The 14,034-nt window shown below is 46.0% G+C and overlaps 1 protein-coding gene across 1 annotated transcript; it reads right to left on the reverse strand.

Annotated features, from left to right (window-relative positions):
• Positions 1-27: 27 nt before the first annotated feature.
• Positions 28-10,996, reverse strand: LOC114858620 (rho-related GTP-binding protein RhoA-D-like). The gene is made up of 5 exons (XM_029156070.3): positions 10,837-10,996; positions 3,019-3,174; positions 1,804-1,924; positions 1,530-1,660; positions 28-1,451 (listed from the first exon to the last, which is right to left on the reverse strand). Exons 2-5 carry the CDS (start codon positions 3,172-3,174, stop codon positions 1,278-1,280), a joined length of 582 nt encoding a protein of 193 aa, XP_029011903.1. The 5' UTR covers positions 10,837-10,996; the 3' UTR covers positions 28-1,277.
• Between the last annotated feature and the right edge of the window lie 3,038 nt (positions 10,997-14,034).

A 14,034-nucleotide genomic window follows, 5' to 3' on the forward strand; every position in this document is an offset into this window, starting at 1 on the left:
GGTGGAACTAAAGCAGTTAAGGTTACATAGTATTTCAAAAACACTTTATTAACATCTTTGTCTCGTCCAGACATTCAACACATCCCACTGCTGTTTGTAAAGCATCATCACACAACACTTGCTCTTGAACTGTGGTGTTAATAGACAAATAGGCACTGTCCAGGAATTAGCCCAAGACTGCAACATTCAGATCTTAAAGGACTACCCTCATAGCTTATTGTGGCGGTAATATCAACGCAGGGTCTGTCGCGTTGGTTTACGCTCAGCCTGTCAGCGCAATGCTGTGATTTCAGTTTTAGGTCATAAATACCCTTGAGGCCAATGGCAGCATGGACGTTTGCAGACACACACACACACACACACACACACCTTGCTTTTAAACTCTTGGCCCCAGAGAATAGACGATGGCTGTGCACACACTCCAAGGAATGTTGCTGCAGTGGCAAACAGGGCGAAGAGCTAATTGGACTGGTCTGAAATCTGCTTAACAGTAATATGGCTGTATCTGTGTGCTGAGGCCAAACCCTGTAGACGCAATCCACTGCATAGCGGGTACAGCACAGGGTTCAGACAGGAGGCAGGGCCGGCAGGAGAAAGGAGTAGGTGACGTCTGTCAGAGAGCGAGTGCGACCGAGTGTATTTGTGTCCTTGACAATAGACCATTGTCTCCAGTGCCAGTCTAAACTATCGCCATGGAGGAGACAGACCAAGGTGCGGTCCAGTGCCTCTCCACACAAATAGTTGCAGCAGCTTCTGTTTATGCCGACGCAGGCTCCCTGTAAATTTAGTTCTTGTCTGAATCTAAGGAAAACTGAGCTCTGCTGACTTAGGATGTAAAACCAATAGTGGGGCGACAAATAGATGCATTATGCCGGGAGTGCGTGCAGAAAAAAAGACTGAGTTTTAGGAGAAGCAGGGGTGCAACACTATTAATGCAAATCTAAAACCTGCCTGTGAGCTGAGGGAGAACCGAGCTACCGACCTGCACTGTAAACAATCATAACAGAGGCACGAGCCTGATGTATCTGTAAAGTATAATGCACGTATAAATACAAACATACAATTATACAAGTAATACCAAAAGCTGACCGTGGGTGTGCAGCTGAGAAACTAGTGGTGGCTTTGTTTTGCTTCTAAACAGGTGAGTCAGTCTTTCCATATTCGCCCGTGGCTTATCTGCATCTGTGAATTAAGTGTAGTCCCAGGAAGCCATTGATTTAAGGTCTCTCTACTGTAATGTGTTGGAGGGGTCTTCCTGCAGGTGCCGACCGGCCGCCTCACAGCAGCTGGCAGCCGCCCCGCTTCTTGCGCTTGCGGACCTGCAGCGCCGCCCTGGTGGCCATCTCGAACACGTCCCGCACGCCGTCCTTGGTCTTGGCGGAACACTCCAGGTAGCCGAACGCGCCGATGCGGTTGGCCATGTCTCTGCCCTCCTCAGACTTCACTGGCTCCTAGACGTTAACGTGGGGACTGGGTTAACGAACCTGCGGGTGCGAATGCCTGCGACCCGTCTGGGTAGCGATATTCACCTGTTTCATCTTGGCCAGCTCCCTGCGCGTGTGCTCGTCGTTTCTAAGGTCCTTCTTGTTGCCCACCAGGATGATCGGGACGTTGGGGCAAAAGTGTTTCACCTCAGGCGTCCATTTTTCTGGAATGTTCTCTACAAGAAAAGACCAAGTCAGCAGAATTCTCACATGCTTCATTTGGTACCTGTGGGCCAACAGAACTGACTGCAGCCTGATTTACTTCTTCTCAGTGGCTACACAGTGTCTCTAAGAGAAAAGGACTCGTCTTCAGTCTTACCCAAACTGTCGGGGCTGTCTATCGAGAAGCACATGAGGATGACGTCTGTGTCTGGGTAGGAGAGGGGCCTCAGTCTGTCGTAGTCTTCCTGACCAGCTGTATCCCACAGTGCTAATTCCACCTGAAGAGAGGAAAAGAACAGGGGATCGCAGCTGGTAAATGGAGCTATAGTGGTGCAGAGTAAAGTTGGATCAATTATTAATTAATTCATTTGAGACCATGGTGTGATTTGACCACATCGTGACAAACTTAGGTGCCACTGTCTGGTCCTCTACAGTTATTTAACTGCTCATAAATATGTCACCAGTTGTTTATTTTCTCACCATCACGCCTGCCTGAACCCGTCCCTTCAAACCTGTTTCCTTAGTTTTTATAGCTCAGTATGATGAACAAAGTATGGGTGAGGGCGACGTGATGTTTGAACAGCATCACTGATCTGCCATTAAATATTACTACTCATTAAAGACAAGAGGAGGACACCACAGCCAGTCAGCTGTGTGTTCAGCAGGCGGAGCCGTCTGAGGAAACGGGACATTTAGTCATGTATGAGGAGTGGGTTCCAGTCCTGCGCAGGAAGCTGGCACTGGTCCCTTTCCTGTTGTTGGCTGCTTGAAAACAATGAAAAGACCTGAAGACTCCAACAATGCGCACTTATTCTCACAGGGCCTGATGACACGTGGTGTTACGCACCGGAGCCAACGGGGTCACATTTTACACAGCAGCTGCAGCTTTAGCACTTTTCATAAATCTGCCTGTTCCAAGGCAGATTTCAGATTATTGCGCCTCTAAGTACAAAAGTATTAGAAGGAACTTTAGAGATTGGAAATAAAGGTTCTAGTTATGTAGAAAAATGATGACATGAAAATGTAACAATGTGCAGCTGCCATTTGCCGATGTAGCAGATTGAGACAGAGCTATTTTAAATCATAATTTATAAACGGCTTTGTCCTTTAGATGCCAAACGTGGGGTTCAGTCGTTCTTACAAGGTCACTAAAGACATCTGGAGTGACAAAAGATAATGATGAATAAACAAAACATGGAAATCTTTACTAGCTGCTTAAATGAATCCATCTTGAGATTTTGGGATTTGTTTGTGGTGACGTGTAACAGTGGATGAGAAATGATCTCAAAATGAACCTACTCAAGTACAAAATTTTATCCCTCAGTGATTAAATGCCTGAAGCCAATAAGCAGAATGTAAGATGATAAAGTACCTGTTTCCCATCCACTTCAATGTCTGCGATGTAGTTCTCAAACACGGTGGGGACGTAGACCTCGGGGAACTGGTCTTTACTGAAGACGATGAGCAGACAGGTCTTCCCGCACGCTCCATCCCCAACAATCACCAGCTTCTTCCTGATGGCCGCCATCTGCAAAACAGGAGTAACCTTAATCCCTTTGTGTGTTGGACGTGTGCGACAGAGCAGACACCGGCTAGAATCACGTATTTTCCCCACGCGAGTGAAGGCGAAGAGTGAAGGCGATGATCTGTTTTAGCGCCGCGCCCTCTTCCCTTTCCTGGCCCGAGTCCTGAGTGTGAGGTGAAAACCAGAGTCAGGCTACGGGTTCAGCACCGGGCTGGAAAAGCAGGAGGGACGAGAGCATTAGGAGGAGAGTCGCCGACATGGGAACGCTGCAGCCTCAGAGCTACATGCTGCAGCACATGAAAGGCCGCCGCCGCCATGGAGACACAAAACTTCATCCTTAATGCGTCACCTCTGCACCGCTGTGGCCGTGTGGTTCACAGCTCCTCTCACACCTCTGCACAAATCTCTCCTTTTGCTTGTAGTCCTGAAAGGTGTGCGTGCGAGAGTGTAACCTGAGGTTGCCCGAGGACACACACAGACACACACACACACACACACACACAGACACACACACACACACACACACACGGATCAATAGCCAACTCCCGCTAGCTGACAATAATAGAGAGAAGGCAGCAGGTGATGAGGCGGCGCACCGGCCGACTGCCAGCGGCATCTCGCTGCTGGGACAAACACTTTATTCCCAAATATCTAAACCTCACACACGCAGGTTCCAACCCGGCGAACGGACAATGACTAAACAAGGCCTCAACGTTTGATGCAACCACAGTAGGTTTTAGAGGCAGCAGCAGAGCAGATTGTGAAATGGGTCAGGAACTGGTCAGCGAACCCAACACGGTTGTGTTATACAATATAGTTAAGTTCTTTAATTTTTTGGTGGAGCATTCAGCAGCTAAAGAGAGATGACCACAGCAGGGGTCAAAGGTCATCAATCTATCATGTTGCTCTATGTGGTCTGGACCAGTATATAAGCACCTGATTGATACACTTAGAATCACAATGACTCAAAAGGCCCCAATAAGTTAAAGAAGTACAGTACTACTTATTTAGGGATCCAACTACTGTACAAATTTTCAGTACATGTACATACATCATGCATGCTGCACTTTATATAAAGTAGAATATTGTAGAATCTAGAAAGCCTCATTTGTGTAAAAAATAAATGATACAATAGATTTTACTGAAGAAAAGGCAATAAGTCAGTGTAGGAAGTGTGTTGGTCAACAAAGCGCCACGTTTCCCTCAACAGGCTTTTCATTCGCTTCCCTCACTCACCTCCACTGACTAGAAACAGCTCGTAACAAGAACAAAACGAGGATTGTTCACTTTGTGTTGCTCTCCCACACATTAAACCAGGCCAGTGTGTTGTCAGGGCGTCTCTGGGGAGAGCCACCTGTTCTCCGTGATAGCAGGCTGCCGCTCCTCCATACATCATACTGTCAGCGCCAGAGGGAAGGCGCACGTGACCGGCAGCTCGGGCACCGGGGGACGAATGGCTCTGGTCCTGCGCATCCTGCGCCGTGACAAAACAATGCAGCGGCGTATTGATGAGGGTCGCTGGTACCACGGCACCACGCGGCGCTGAGGGATAATGAGCCCTTCCTCCGCAGTGCGTGTGTACGAAGGTACGCGGTCCCAGAATGAGGACGAGGCCGTTCAAGGGCGAGATGGGAACTTAGATTTAGACACAATGTCAAAAAAACAAAAAAAAAAAACAATCCATCAGTCGCGTCTGTTACTGATCATTGCTTCAGTGGGGTTTCCTACATTGGACTAAAGTCAGCTGAAGTTTTCAGTCTGCAGCCGTTTCGCTGAGCATCCATTTAACAACGATTATGGGAGAATTTGCTATCGAAACTAGGAAGAAATGATAGAATCAGCCACGTCGAGATCAGCTGGGGAGAGAAATGAAACTCTGGCTCCGTCCTCGCCACTGCAGAGTTCGATTCCACCACGTGAAGTGGGTGCGAACGTCGGATTGCACGTTTCACAAATTTACAGAAGTTGTCAGACTCTGAAGCGCTCCACTAATTCTGCGAGGAGGATTTGTGTGGAGCGAAGGGAAGACGGGTCCTCGGGCCATTTCACATCCGACAGGGACTTATGAAGAAACATGCTGGTGCCTCTAGACTTCAACCCACACTCTGAGACGTTCAGGTGCTCGACAGTGTCCGGGAAAGGAGGCGGTGACATCACTACATGCTCTATTCATCTGACTGCTCCTATTAGACAGTCAGGACTTCCTCAGAGTTAAAGAAACAGGTTTGCTAAGGTCAACACATGTCAGGTGCTCATGGGTTTGGTGGATTTTCCCCGCGTCACTATTGTCCTCAGCGGCCTTCCTTCCTCGGTGCCTTCCCGAACACGCAGCAGACAGGAAAAACAACTGGAATTCATCCACGCTGTCATTTTCCCGTCATTGTCCCTCAGTTAAAATGAGCTCTATCAGGACAGGGAGGAGCTGAAACATCAGTCTGCTGCTTGGCAACAGATGAGGGCTGAGGTTAACGCCATGCAAAGATCAAACGATGATCACATTACAAAGGCATTAACCTAATTAAAAGTGAATTAAATTAAGTATATCATCTGACGGCGTCTGGAGTTATTCATCGTTTTGCCTTTGTCTTTTGAAGTATGATACTCTACTCTGCGGTATATTCAACAATCAATAATTAAGTGTGCCCCAGATTTTACACTGTGGTAAGTGGGCTTCTCTTGACGTTAGGGAAAAATAATTTGGAGAAGGAAAAAAAAATGTTGAAATACACTCATGAATAAATTAATTTGCGTGGCGCTCAATTGCCTCAGTACAAGAAATTAGATGGAGCAGCAGAGCAGGAAGGTCTCATGACAACACAGCTGTATAAATTTACAAAAAAACTACAAGGAGCAGGAATTTAAAAGTGCATTAAAGCTCTTATCTGAGTTTACATGGAGACTCATTAAACCCCACACAGAGGAAACGGGCACTAGCTACAGCAGACTGTGTTCATGAATCAGAGTGAATGGTCCCGACTTGCGCAATGTTAGCCCTCTTTGCAAAGGACAAAGTTCTCATTCCTTCGCACACGAGGCACCGACCCTCTGCGTCGGCCTCCATGGTGGGTCTGACTCACAACGAATTAACCCCACATGTTCAGCAGACCCGGCAGGAGGGAACGTAAGCAGAGACAGAACCGGGTTTCAACCACATCCACAAAACTCAAGGTGTTTATGCCAACGCTGTAATTAGTGACCTATTAAACTACAGTCATAAAATCCTATAAATGATAAGACATAGAGATCCAACTTAACAGGGCTGAGACGATGACCCACTAAGATCAGGTCTGATCTCATTTGCTGATGTTTCATTAAACCAGCAAACACTTAACACTTGTACCAGTTTTGACAACCTCCCCTTGAAGTCAGACCTGGACCCAAGCTTAAAATGAAAAAGACAAACAAAGATGTTGGTTTTAAATCAAAGTACAAAGGGATGCTTAGCTAAGCCACAGGAAAGATGAGGAGGAAGCCAAGCGTCAAAGCTGTAATCAGAGCAGCAGCGATCTCAATAAAAGGTTCCCTCAAACGTGCCAAGTCCAACTTAAACAGAAGGAAGAAGCTATTTTGACAAATTTGAGCCAAAACTATTGGGGGAAAAAAAAGGTAAGTTTGACCGAGTTCTGTATAAAACAATAAAGTGGATAAATAAAATCATTACAAGTATAAGCTGACAACATTCCACCGACATCCAAGCACAAGTTAGGAAACGCCCTTTTCCTTTTCCTTGGAAGAGGGACACGGCCGGCGCTGCTGCATGTGATGCAACAGTACAGTTCCAGCCTCACAACGCGGCCCCGTGGCCCAGAAAGCATAATGCATTCCACACGCTGATTAAGAACAGGTCAACGAGCCGCGCACACAACAGTGTCTGTGGAAAGAAAAAAAAATGTGGACATGAGCGACGAGGAATGTCTCACCCGGCCTCAACCCCCACCTCGTTTCTTGTGAACGCAGGATATCGCTGCTCCGTGTTTGGTTTACTGTTCCCAAGATGTGTCCAGCAGTTGGTGCAGTTGCGTTGGAAAAGCACCCGCGGGCGTCGTTCCTCCTCGCTTTGGTGTCGCATCCATTTCACTTTCATTTCTGAGGCACTCGACCTGTTCGCACTGCTGCTGGTGAGCTTTCAGCGCCATCAGTCTGTTCATAGACGATGTTAAAGATAATATTTCCCTTGGTGGCTCAGTGGTGGAGCGTTAGTTTGGGGAGCGGAAGGTCCCAGGGAGGGGTTAAATGTGATAATGACTAACAAAGGCTTCCTCCTCCCCTGTGCTCAACATATACTTTTATAAAAACTCTGCCTTTTGAGTGTGGAACAGAAAAAAACTTTGAAGTCAAGCTCAAAGTTAACCCAAAGGAAGTGGCTGCTCAGGATCCAGGCCAGGAAGGAGGCTAAAGTCAGAGAACCTAGCTGGAGCCCAAAATAGGACAGAGCCATTGAGACTCCCTCAGCCTAATTTATTACGGAGCAGACGGCTCCGAGCGGAGGACGAACGGGAGAAGTATCACACAGAATCACAACCTTCACGAAGCCTTCGCCTCTGTATGAGGCACAGACAGAAATGCCCGTTGTTGAATGAACAGATGAACAGGGTTGCACAGATGGAGAGGAAGGAAGGAAGGAAGGAAGGAAGGAAGGAAGGAAGGAAGGAAGGAAGGAAGGAAGAAAGGAAGGAAGGAAGGAAGGAAGGAAGGAAAAAAGCGTGTGGCGGAAACTTGAAAAATACTCCAGCGTAGTTGGTGAGACTTTTATTAATATATCATGAGTGAGAATAAATAAATGAGTGAGTGAATTAGTCGGGGGGGGGGGGGGGGGGGGGGGGGGGGGTGGGGTGAATGTATTTGTATGTTCCATGTGTTCAGCGGACGCTGTTGTAGCCTTGGCCGCACACGACGGAGCAGCTGCCTTGGCTTCACACCGTTTCTTCCATCCTCCTCCAGGATCCTGTTCTTCACCCCACGTGTTGCACAGCGATGTCACTAATGCTACATTCCTCTGTACCGACGGAGACACGCAGTGAATATGACAGTCAAAGCCGTCGCACACACGGTGGGAATCGCTCCCATCCGCCCACTCTGTCCATTCTTACAATGCACATCCGAATCCTTTCAGATTATTAAAGACTTTGGATCTAGAACAACTCAATTTGTCAAGTCCAGGTATGAATTTATTGTTTCAGCTTTTTAAAAATAGTGAATCACCCGTAAACGGTCAACAGGTTGTTGAATCTTCAGAAAATAGAGAGTTATGTCAATAGAGAGAGGCTCCATTATCTTTGTCTTTGAGCAGCAGCAAGCAAACAAGTGCATTCTGTTCTGCTGCTTGATCCAGCAAACTATTTATAGATGCTTTTAATCAAACAAGACCTTTGATGATGTCGAACGTTGCTACAGGAAGCTCTGCCAAGTTGTTCTATTGAAATGAATGTTGAAACATTCCAAAAAACATATTAACAGCCAATTAATTTGCAACTTGCTAATAACGCTCTTATCTGAGTGGCGCATATAAATCACCAATAAGCTAATCAAATTCATGTGAAGTGATGGAACAGAGAAGAGCTGAGGCTGTGCGTATATAAAAGTTAGTGTCTGGGTTTGAACCAAAACAGGAGCTGCCCCTCAGAAGCCGATGATGATGATGATGATGATGTCACTCAGAATTAATGTTTCCTAGATTGTCCTTGAAGGGACTTCCCGAAACTGTGACACTGAGAACCAAACAGGAAACTCTTCCGAGCATTATATTTTGTCTGCCTGTGTGTTGAGACCCCCCCCACAGACTACAAACACCACTTCAATGCAGGCGTTTGTCATCCTCCGACATGGTTTCTATCTGTGCAGGACTTTTCTATAGGCCTCTGGAGTGTATGGGTATATGTTCAGTCATTCTGAATCCAAACAACAGAGGGTGAAGCACATATGGGTTGGTGGCAGGAGGAACAAGAGCCCCTTCATCAGGGTGAAACGGCCTCGGGCGCTGCATGCACATACACTATGGTGCTTTTGATTTGTGATGCTTTTCCTTCAAGGCTTTTCCACTGACCCACTGATCCATTCAGATGTTTCCTGAGATGTCCTCAATACGGCGGGAGGAAACGAATGGGAGCGGGAGGATCCGACGCCCACACAGTCAATAAACACGTCTGTTGAGTTTGATTCAAAATTCATTACTTAAAGCTACGGAACACAAGCTAATCCAGCGCCAGCACAAGTACTGAAATCAATCCACCGTGCTCCTTCCCCTGCTCTGCTGGGCCTTTATACAATACATAAAAATGCTCCAAATAAACAAGGGCAAATCATTTAAATTATCTGCCTGCTTGCAAACGACAAGCTCGTAGAAGGAAATCGCTCCGCGGCTGCGACAGTAGGTTAGCGCCTCGCTTAGTTTGGACGCATATTTCTATTAAAAAGTATAAACAAGCGTTTGAGCTCTGGGGAACGGTCCTGGTCATCGTCTGACTTCTTACACGTCGGGAATTAGTGGGGAAAAATCTAATTATTTCAAGAGCCTTTAAATATGAAGTCAATAAACAATTAAGAATCCCAGAGGTAATTATCCGTGGTTCTACTGTAGTTATTTACATGTCCAAAGAGTTTCAACATGCATTCCACTGAGGTATCATGTCTGAAATACTATATTGAAATAATATTCAGGTACAATAAATACCTCAATACTTCCTCACTAGGTGCAGTGACAGTGACCACACTCATCACCATCATTTCACTGACACTGGGCAACGCTTCACGTCTGTCCACCACCTGCAAACAGCCTGGTCAGCGATCAGCTGTTTAGTGACGTCACACGTTTGCCCCGTTGTAGCTAAACAAAACACACAGAGACATTCTCACGCAAGCTTAGACACACAGAGACAAGTAAGGAGGATGCGGGATAGTATTTCATGCATTCCTCTCCCGTGTGTGGGACTCTAGCACAGTGGGTGGAACCCGGTGGGTGCGGGACCAGAGCTGTGCAGGTCTCACTTCTCTGCGGCTCAGTGCGGGCATTGTTGGACTTGGTAATGGGGCAACACGCCAGGATGAGGGACAGGGCTGATGCGAGATACGAGGGTCCGGGCTTCAGCAGCGCAGAACAACAAGGGTGTGGTGGCGCTCAGAGGGGTGGCAGCGGGCACGCAAATGTTTGGACAGCAATTTGGCGCAAAGACGCACAAGCAAGAAAAATACTTTAACTACCGCTTTCTGGGATTTTTGCTCTCCAGGAATTCCTGTCCTGACGCCAAACACGGGCTGCGTCTCCCGACGGTCGTTTCTTACTGAAAGAGGAAATTTACTTTCAACATCTGCCTCCTCAGCTTAAGAATAAAATGACGTAATGAAGCAGCCTATATTACGAGCGGACACGGGACAGGGCCTGTGTGGCACAAATGCCCATAGGACCCATATGATCAACAGGATACGCGAAACCGGGGGTGTCGCCGGCGTGGGACACTTCCATCCTGGATTTTGCAGCCATTCCGCAGGAAAACTTCTAAACAAGTAACAGGTTTCAAGCCGCGGAGCCGCTCGTCAACGCGTCAGATCAAAGGTCGCTCAACGAGTTGTCCGTCAAACTGATAAACTCGCTTTATTGTCTCGACGCGGCCTCCGGGGCTGTGATCAGCCAGACGTGAGGAATGGACGCGCGTTAAACGGTGGTCTTACCTCAGAAGACTGTGCTTTGCGTGAACGAGGAGCTCCGTACGTCCTCCTCCGTGGAAGCGGCCGTGATCAGAGTGAGGCGGCCGAGCAGGGGCTCTCAAGACCCTCCCACGCTGCTGCGTTCGCGGACGCTCGAACATCCAAACACAGCGCCTAAAAACTGGTTTACTTGAAAGAAGAAAGAATCGAAAGCAGGCTTCCCACTGTAAGGAAAAGTATAATATAGGACAATACTACAATAGAGTACAATAAAAATGGTACAATAATTTGTCTTTTATAATAGTAAAGCTCTATGCACATTGCACACATGTACATTTCACGGTAAAACTTTTTAGTGAGTCACTAAATTCCATCTTAAAATTTCTCATTATACTAGTTCATACATTGTAACATATGCAATTTTGTCACTTAATGAATCTGCAGAAACTCTTCTTACAGGAGTTAGTTAGTTAGTTAGTCAAAACAGAGTTTTCCGACTGTACATTAACGCCGCACGATGCGACGCTTAGGCGTTATTGGAGGAAAGTATTTAACTGTTAAAACGTCCCCTCCCCTTACGTTTAAACAGTAATTACATAATTTATATCGGTACTTGGTTTGTCACAAATATTTTCTAAAGTAGTTAGGATTTTATGAGTTTTAAAAGCCATTTCAATCTTTGTGTGCGTTTATTGTTTTATAAATATTTTTTACACCTAAATGCAGTTCGACCCAAGTGCACTCCTCCCACAGAGCAACAGGAAATCACACAAGAGGGATTTGAATTTTCTAACATGTTTTTCTCCCATGAGTCCATGCAGCCAAAATCTGCAGAACACAGTTAACGAACTGCAGCAGTCACACACAGTAGCATAATAGAACCAACAATCACAGGACACACAGTATAGCTATAGGACAGGAACCTGTTTTCAGGGAAACACATGCAGTTTAGTGCTTCAGTTTTTCTTCTCATGAGAAAAAAATAATTAAATAAAGACTTAGTTGTTTACAGCACTGGTGCCACAAAACCACCCTAACAAACCTTCTGTTGTTAACTTGTTTAGACATGATTTGGATGGTTCACTGCAGTTTCTCATGGTACGAGAGATGTGTTTTAGTTGCAGCTGAGATGATGATGATCTACGAGCTCTGATGCTGTTTGTTTGTATAAACCTGTCATTTCATCAACCTCCCTGATGCTGTTTAATGCACTGGTCTGTGGCGCCTTATATTGACTGCGGTTTCACTGGCTTCACACACAGGACACAGCAATGGAATATCAATAAAAGCTCTGTGAAGCTATGAGTTGCATTTCCCCTATTCCTCCAAAGATGTTTAATTATGGATCCGTGAACAAAGAAGATAAGTTTGAAACAGGAATGTGACTGAGTCTCTTGTCAGGTCTCTGGGGAGGTTTAGTCCAGAAAAAGGAGTTGTTCTCTTCTCACGACTAAAAAGCAAATACACAGGGACATCTAGTGGTGGTACAGATAAATGAAACCTGCTACTGTCATAGCTGATATTAAGGAATACTTAATAGTTATTATTATTATTATTATTATTATTATTATTATTATTATTATTATTATTATTATTATTACACAGAGGGGCTTGAGCGTAAAAAATGACAAAAAGCACCAGAATACTGAGAAGGAAACACAAATGAATGATGATTACATAATATGTGTCCTTAATTTGATCTTGCAGGAATGTGTAATCCACCAAGTTAAAACAATACCTGCCAGACAAGACGTACCCACGTCTGAGAGTTATCGACAGATAGTGTACATAGGTTTGACCACTAGGGGGCCCTAAAACCACACATAAAGTGCTATTTGATACCAAGTCAGAACTACTGTAGTGTTTATCTTTAAACATTACATAATCATTTGTTTTCTTTATATAAAGTGTTTTATGAGGACAGATTTTACCAGCCTTGACATCCTATAATCCCACCACCTCTACCTACTGTTTATTTTCATACACCGTGATAAAAGACAAGTTTAGTGTTTTTAAACTAGGCCAAAACCAAAATAAAGAATCATTTTTCTCCACTCGGTGACATTTATAACCACAGAGCCTGTCTGCCTCCTCCTACTCCTGCTTGGGGCTGATTTTTCTTCAAAATAGTGCTATTAGTAGCAGGGAATGTGGGCTCACTGGTTCTCTCCTCTCCAAAGTGTCTTTTATCTTGGCTCCCTCTGGTGTCTTTTTCCTCAGTAAGCTGGAGTCAGATAAGTAACAGACACGACTTGGGAACAGAGACGAGAGCAAAAATCCCCCCTCGCAAACTCTCACATGAAGCTGCCTCCTGCTACAGCCAATGGGCAGCATTAGTTATCATTTATTATGCGTAGGTGTTGTCATTAGGGGGAAAGAGGGAAGCAGGTGGGAAAGGGAGGCAGAGGGAGGGTGAGACAGATGAATGGACGCAGTGTGTTCCCACTGGCAGCAGAAACAAACAGACTGAACGGCTTCCAGTGGTCGTGCTCTGCACAGCGATGCCTCCGGAGGATTATGGACACGCGTCTGCATGGACGGGGTGGCGTCTAGCCGTCTAGAGAACGCGTAGCCAGGCAGGACCCACTTTGTTTGGCAGGAGATTGAAAACAATTGCCTCCGTCTTGCAAGGTTTTACACGGCTGAGCAAGAAAAAACAGGAACTGAGGCATGAGTAAAAGTTATATCCTATTTCACTGGGGCCAGATATGCAGCTGTGCTGCTCACATATGTAAAGCTAAAGGCGTGCGTCCGTGCTTGTGTTTGTGTCACACTCTAATCCAGCTTATGTACACTGAGCCACAGTGTAGCAGGGTGTTGGAGCCAGGGATGGGTTAAGGGCACAGTGTCTGCTAATACTTTTCAATGCATGCGGAGGAATAGCTTCTCAGACCTAAGAAACTCCAGGCGCTCTCGCTCTCCCTCCCTCCCTCCCTCCCTCCCTCTCCTTCACTTGTCTCTCTTTGTGTGCTAACTGCTATAGAACGCTATAAACCTGACAAATGCATTTGCAGACAACTTTTCCTCTCCAGCCTCCAAATAGAGCCTTTTCTGTCTGATCCCATCCTGATAAGAACTAAAGCTGTTTACGAGATTTAGAGAAAGAAAGAGAGAGAGGGAGCGGGAACGAGGGAGCACAGCTGTGTGATAGGGGAGAGAAAAAACACCCGGAACAAAATGGAGAGCGAGAGAGGATTAAAAAAAGAAAGACAGAAGGAGCGA

This window comes from Betta splendens, chromosome 7 (assembly GCF_900634795.4).
Source record: "Betta splendens chromosome 7, fBetSpl5.4, whole genome shotgun sequence".
NCBI lineage: Eukaryota > Metazoa > Chordata > Actinopteri > Anabantiformes > Osphronemidae > Betta > Betta splendens.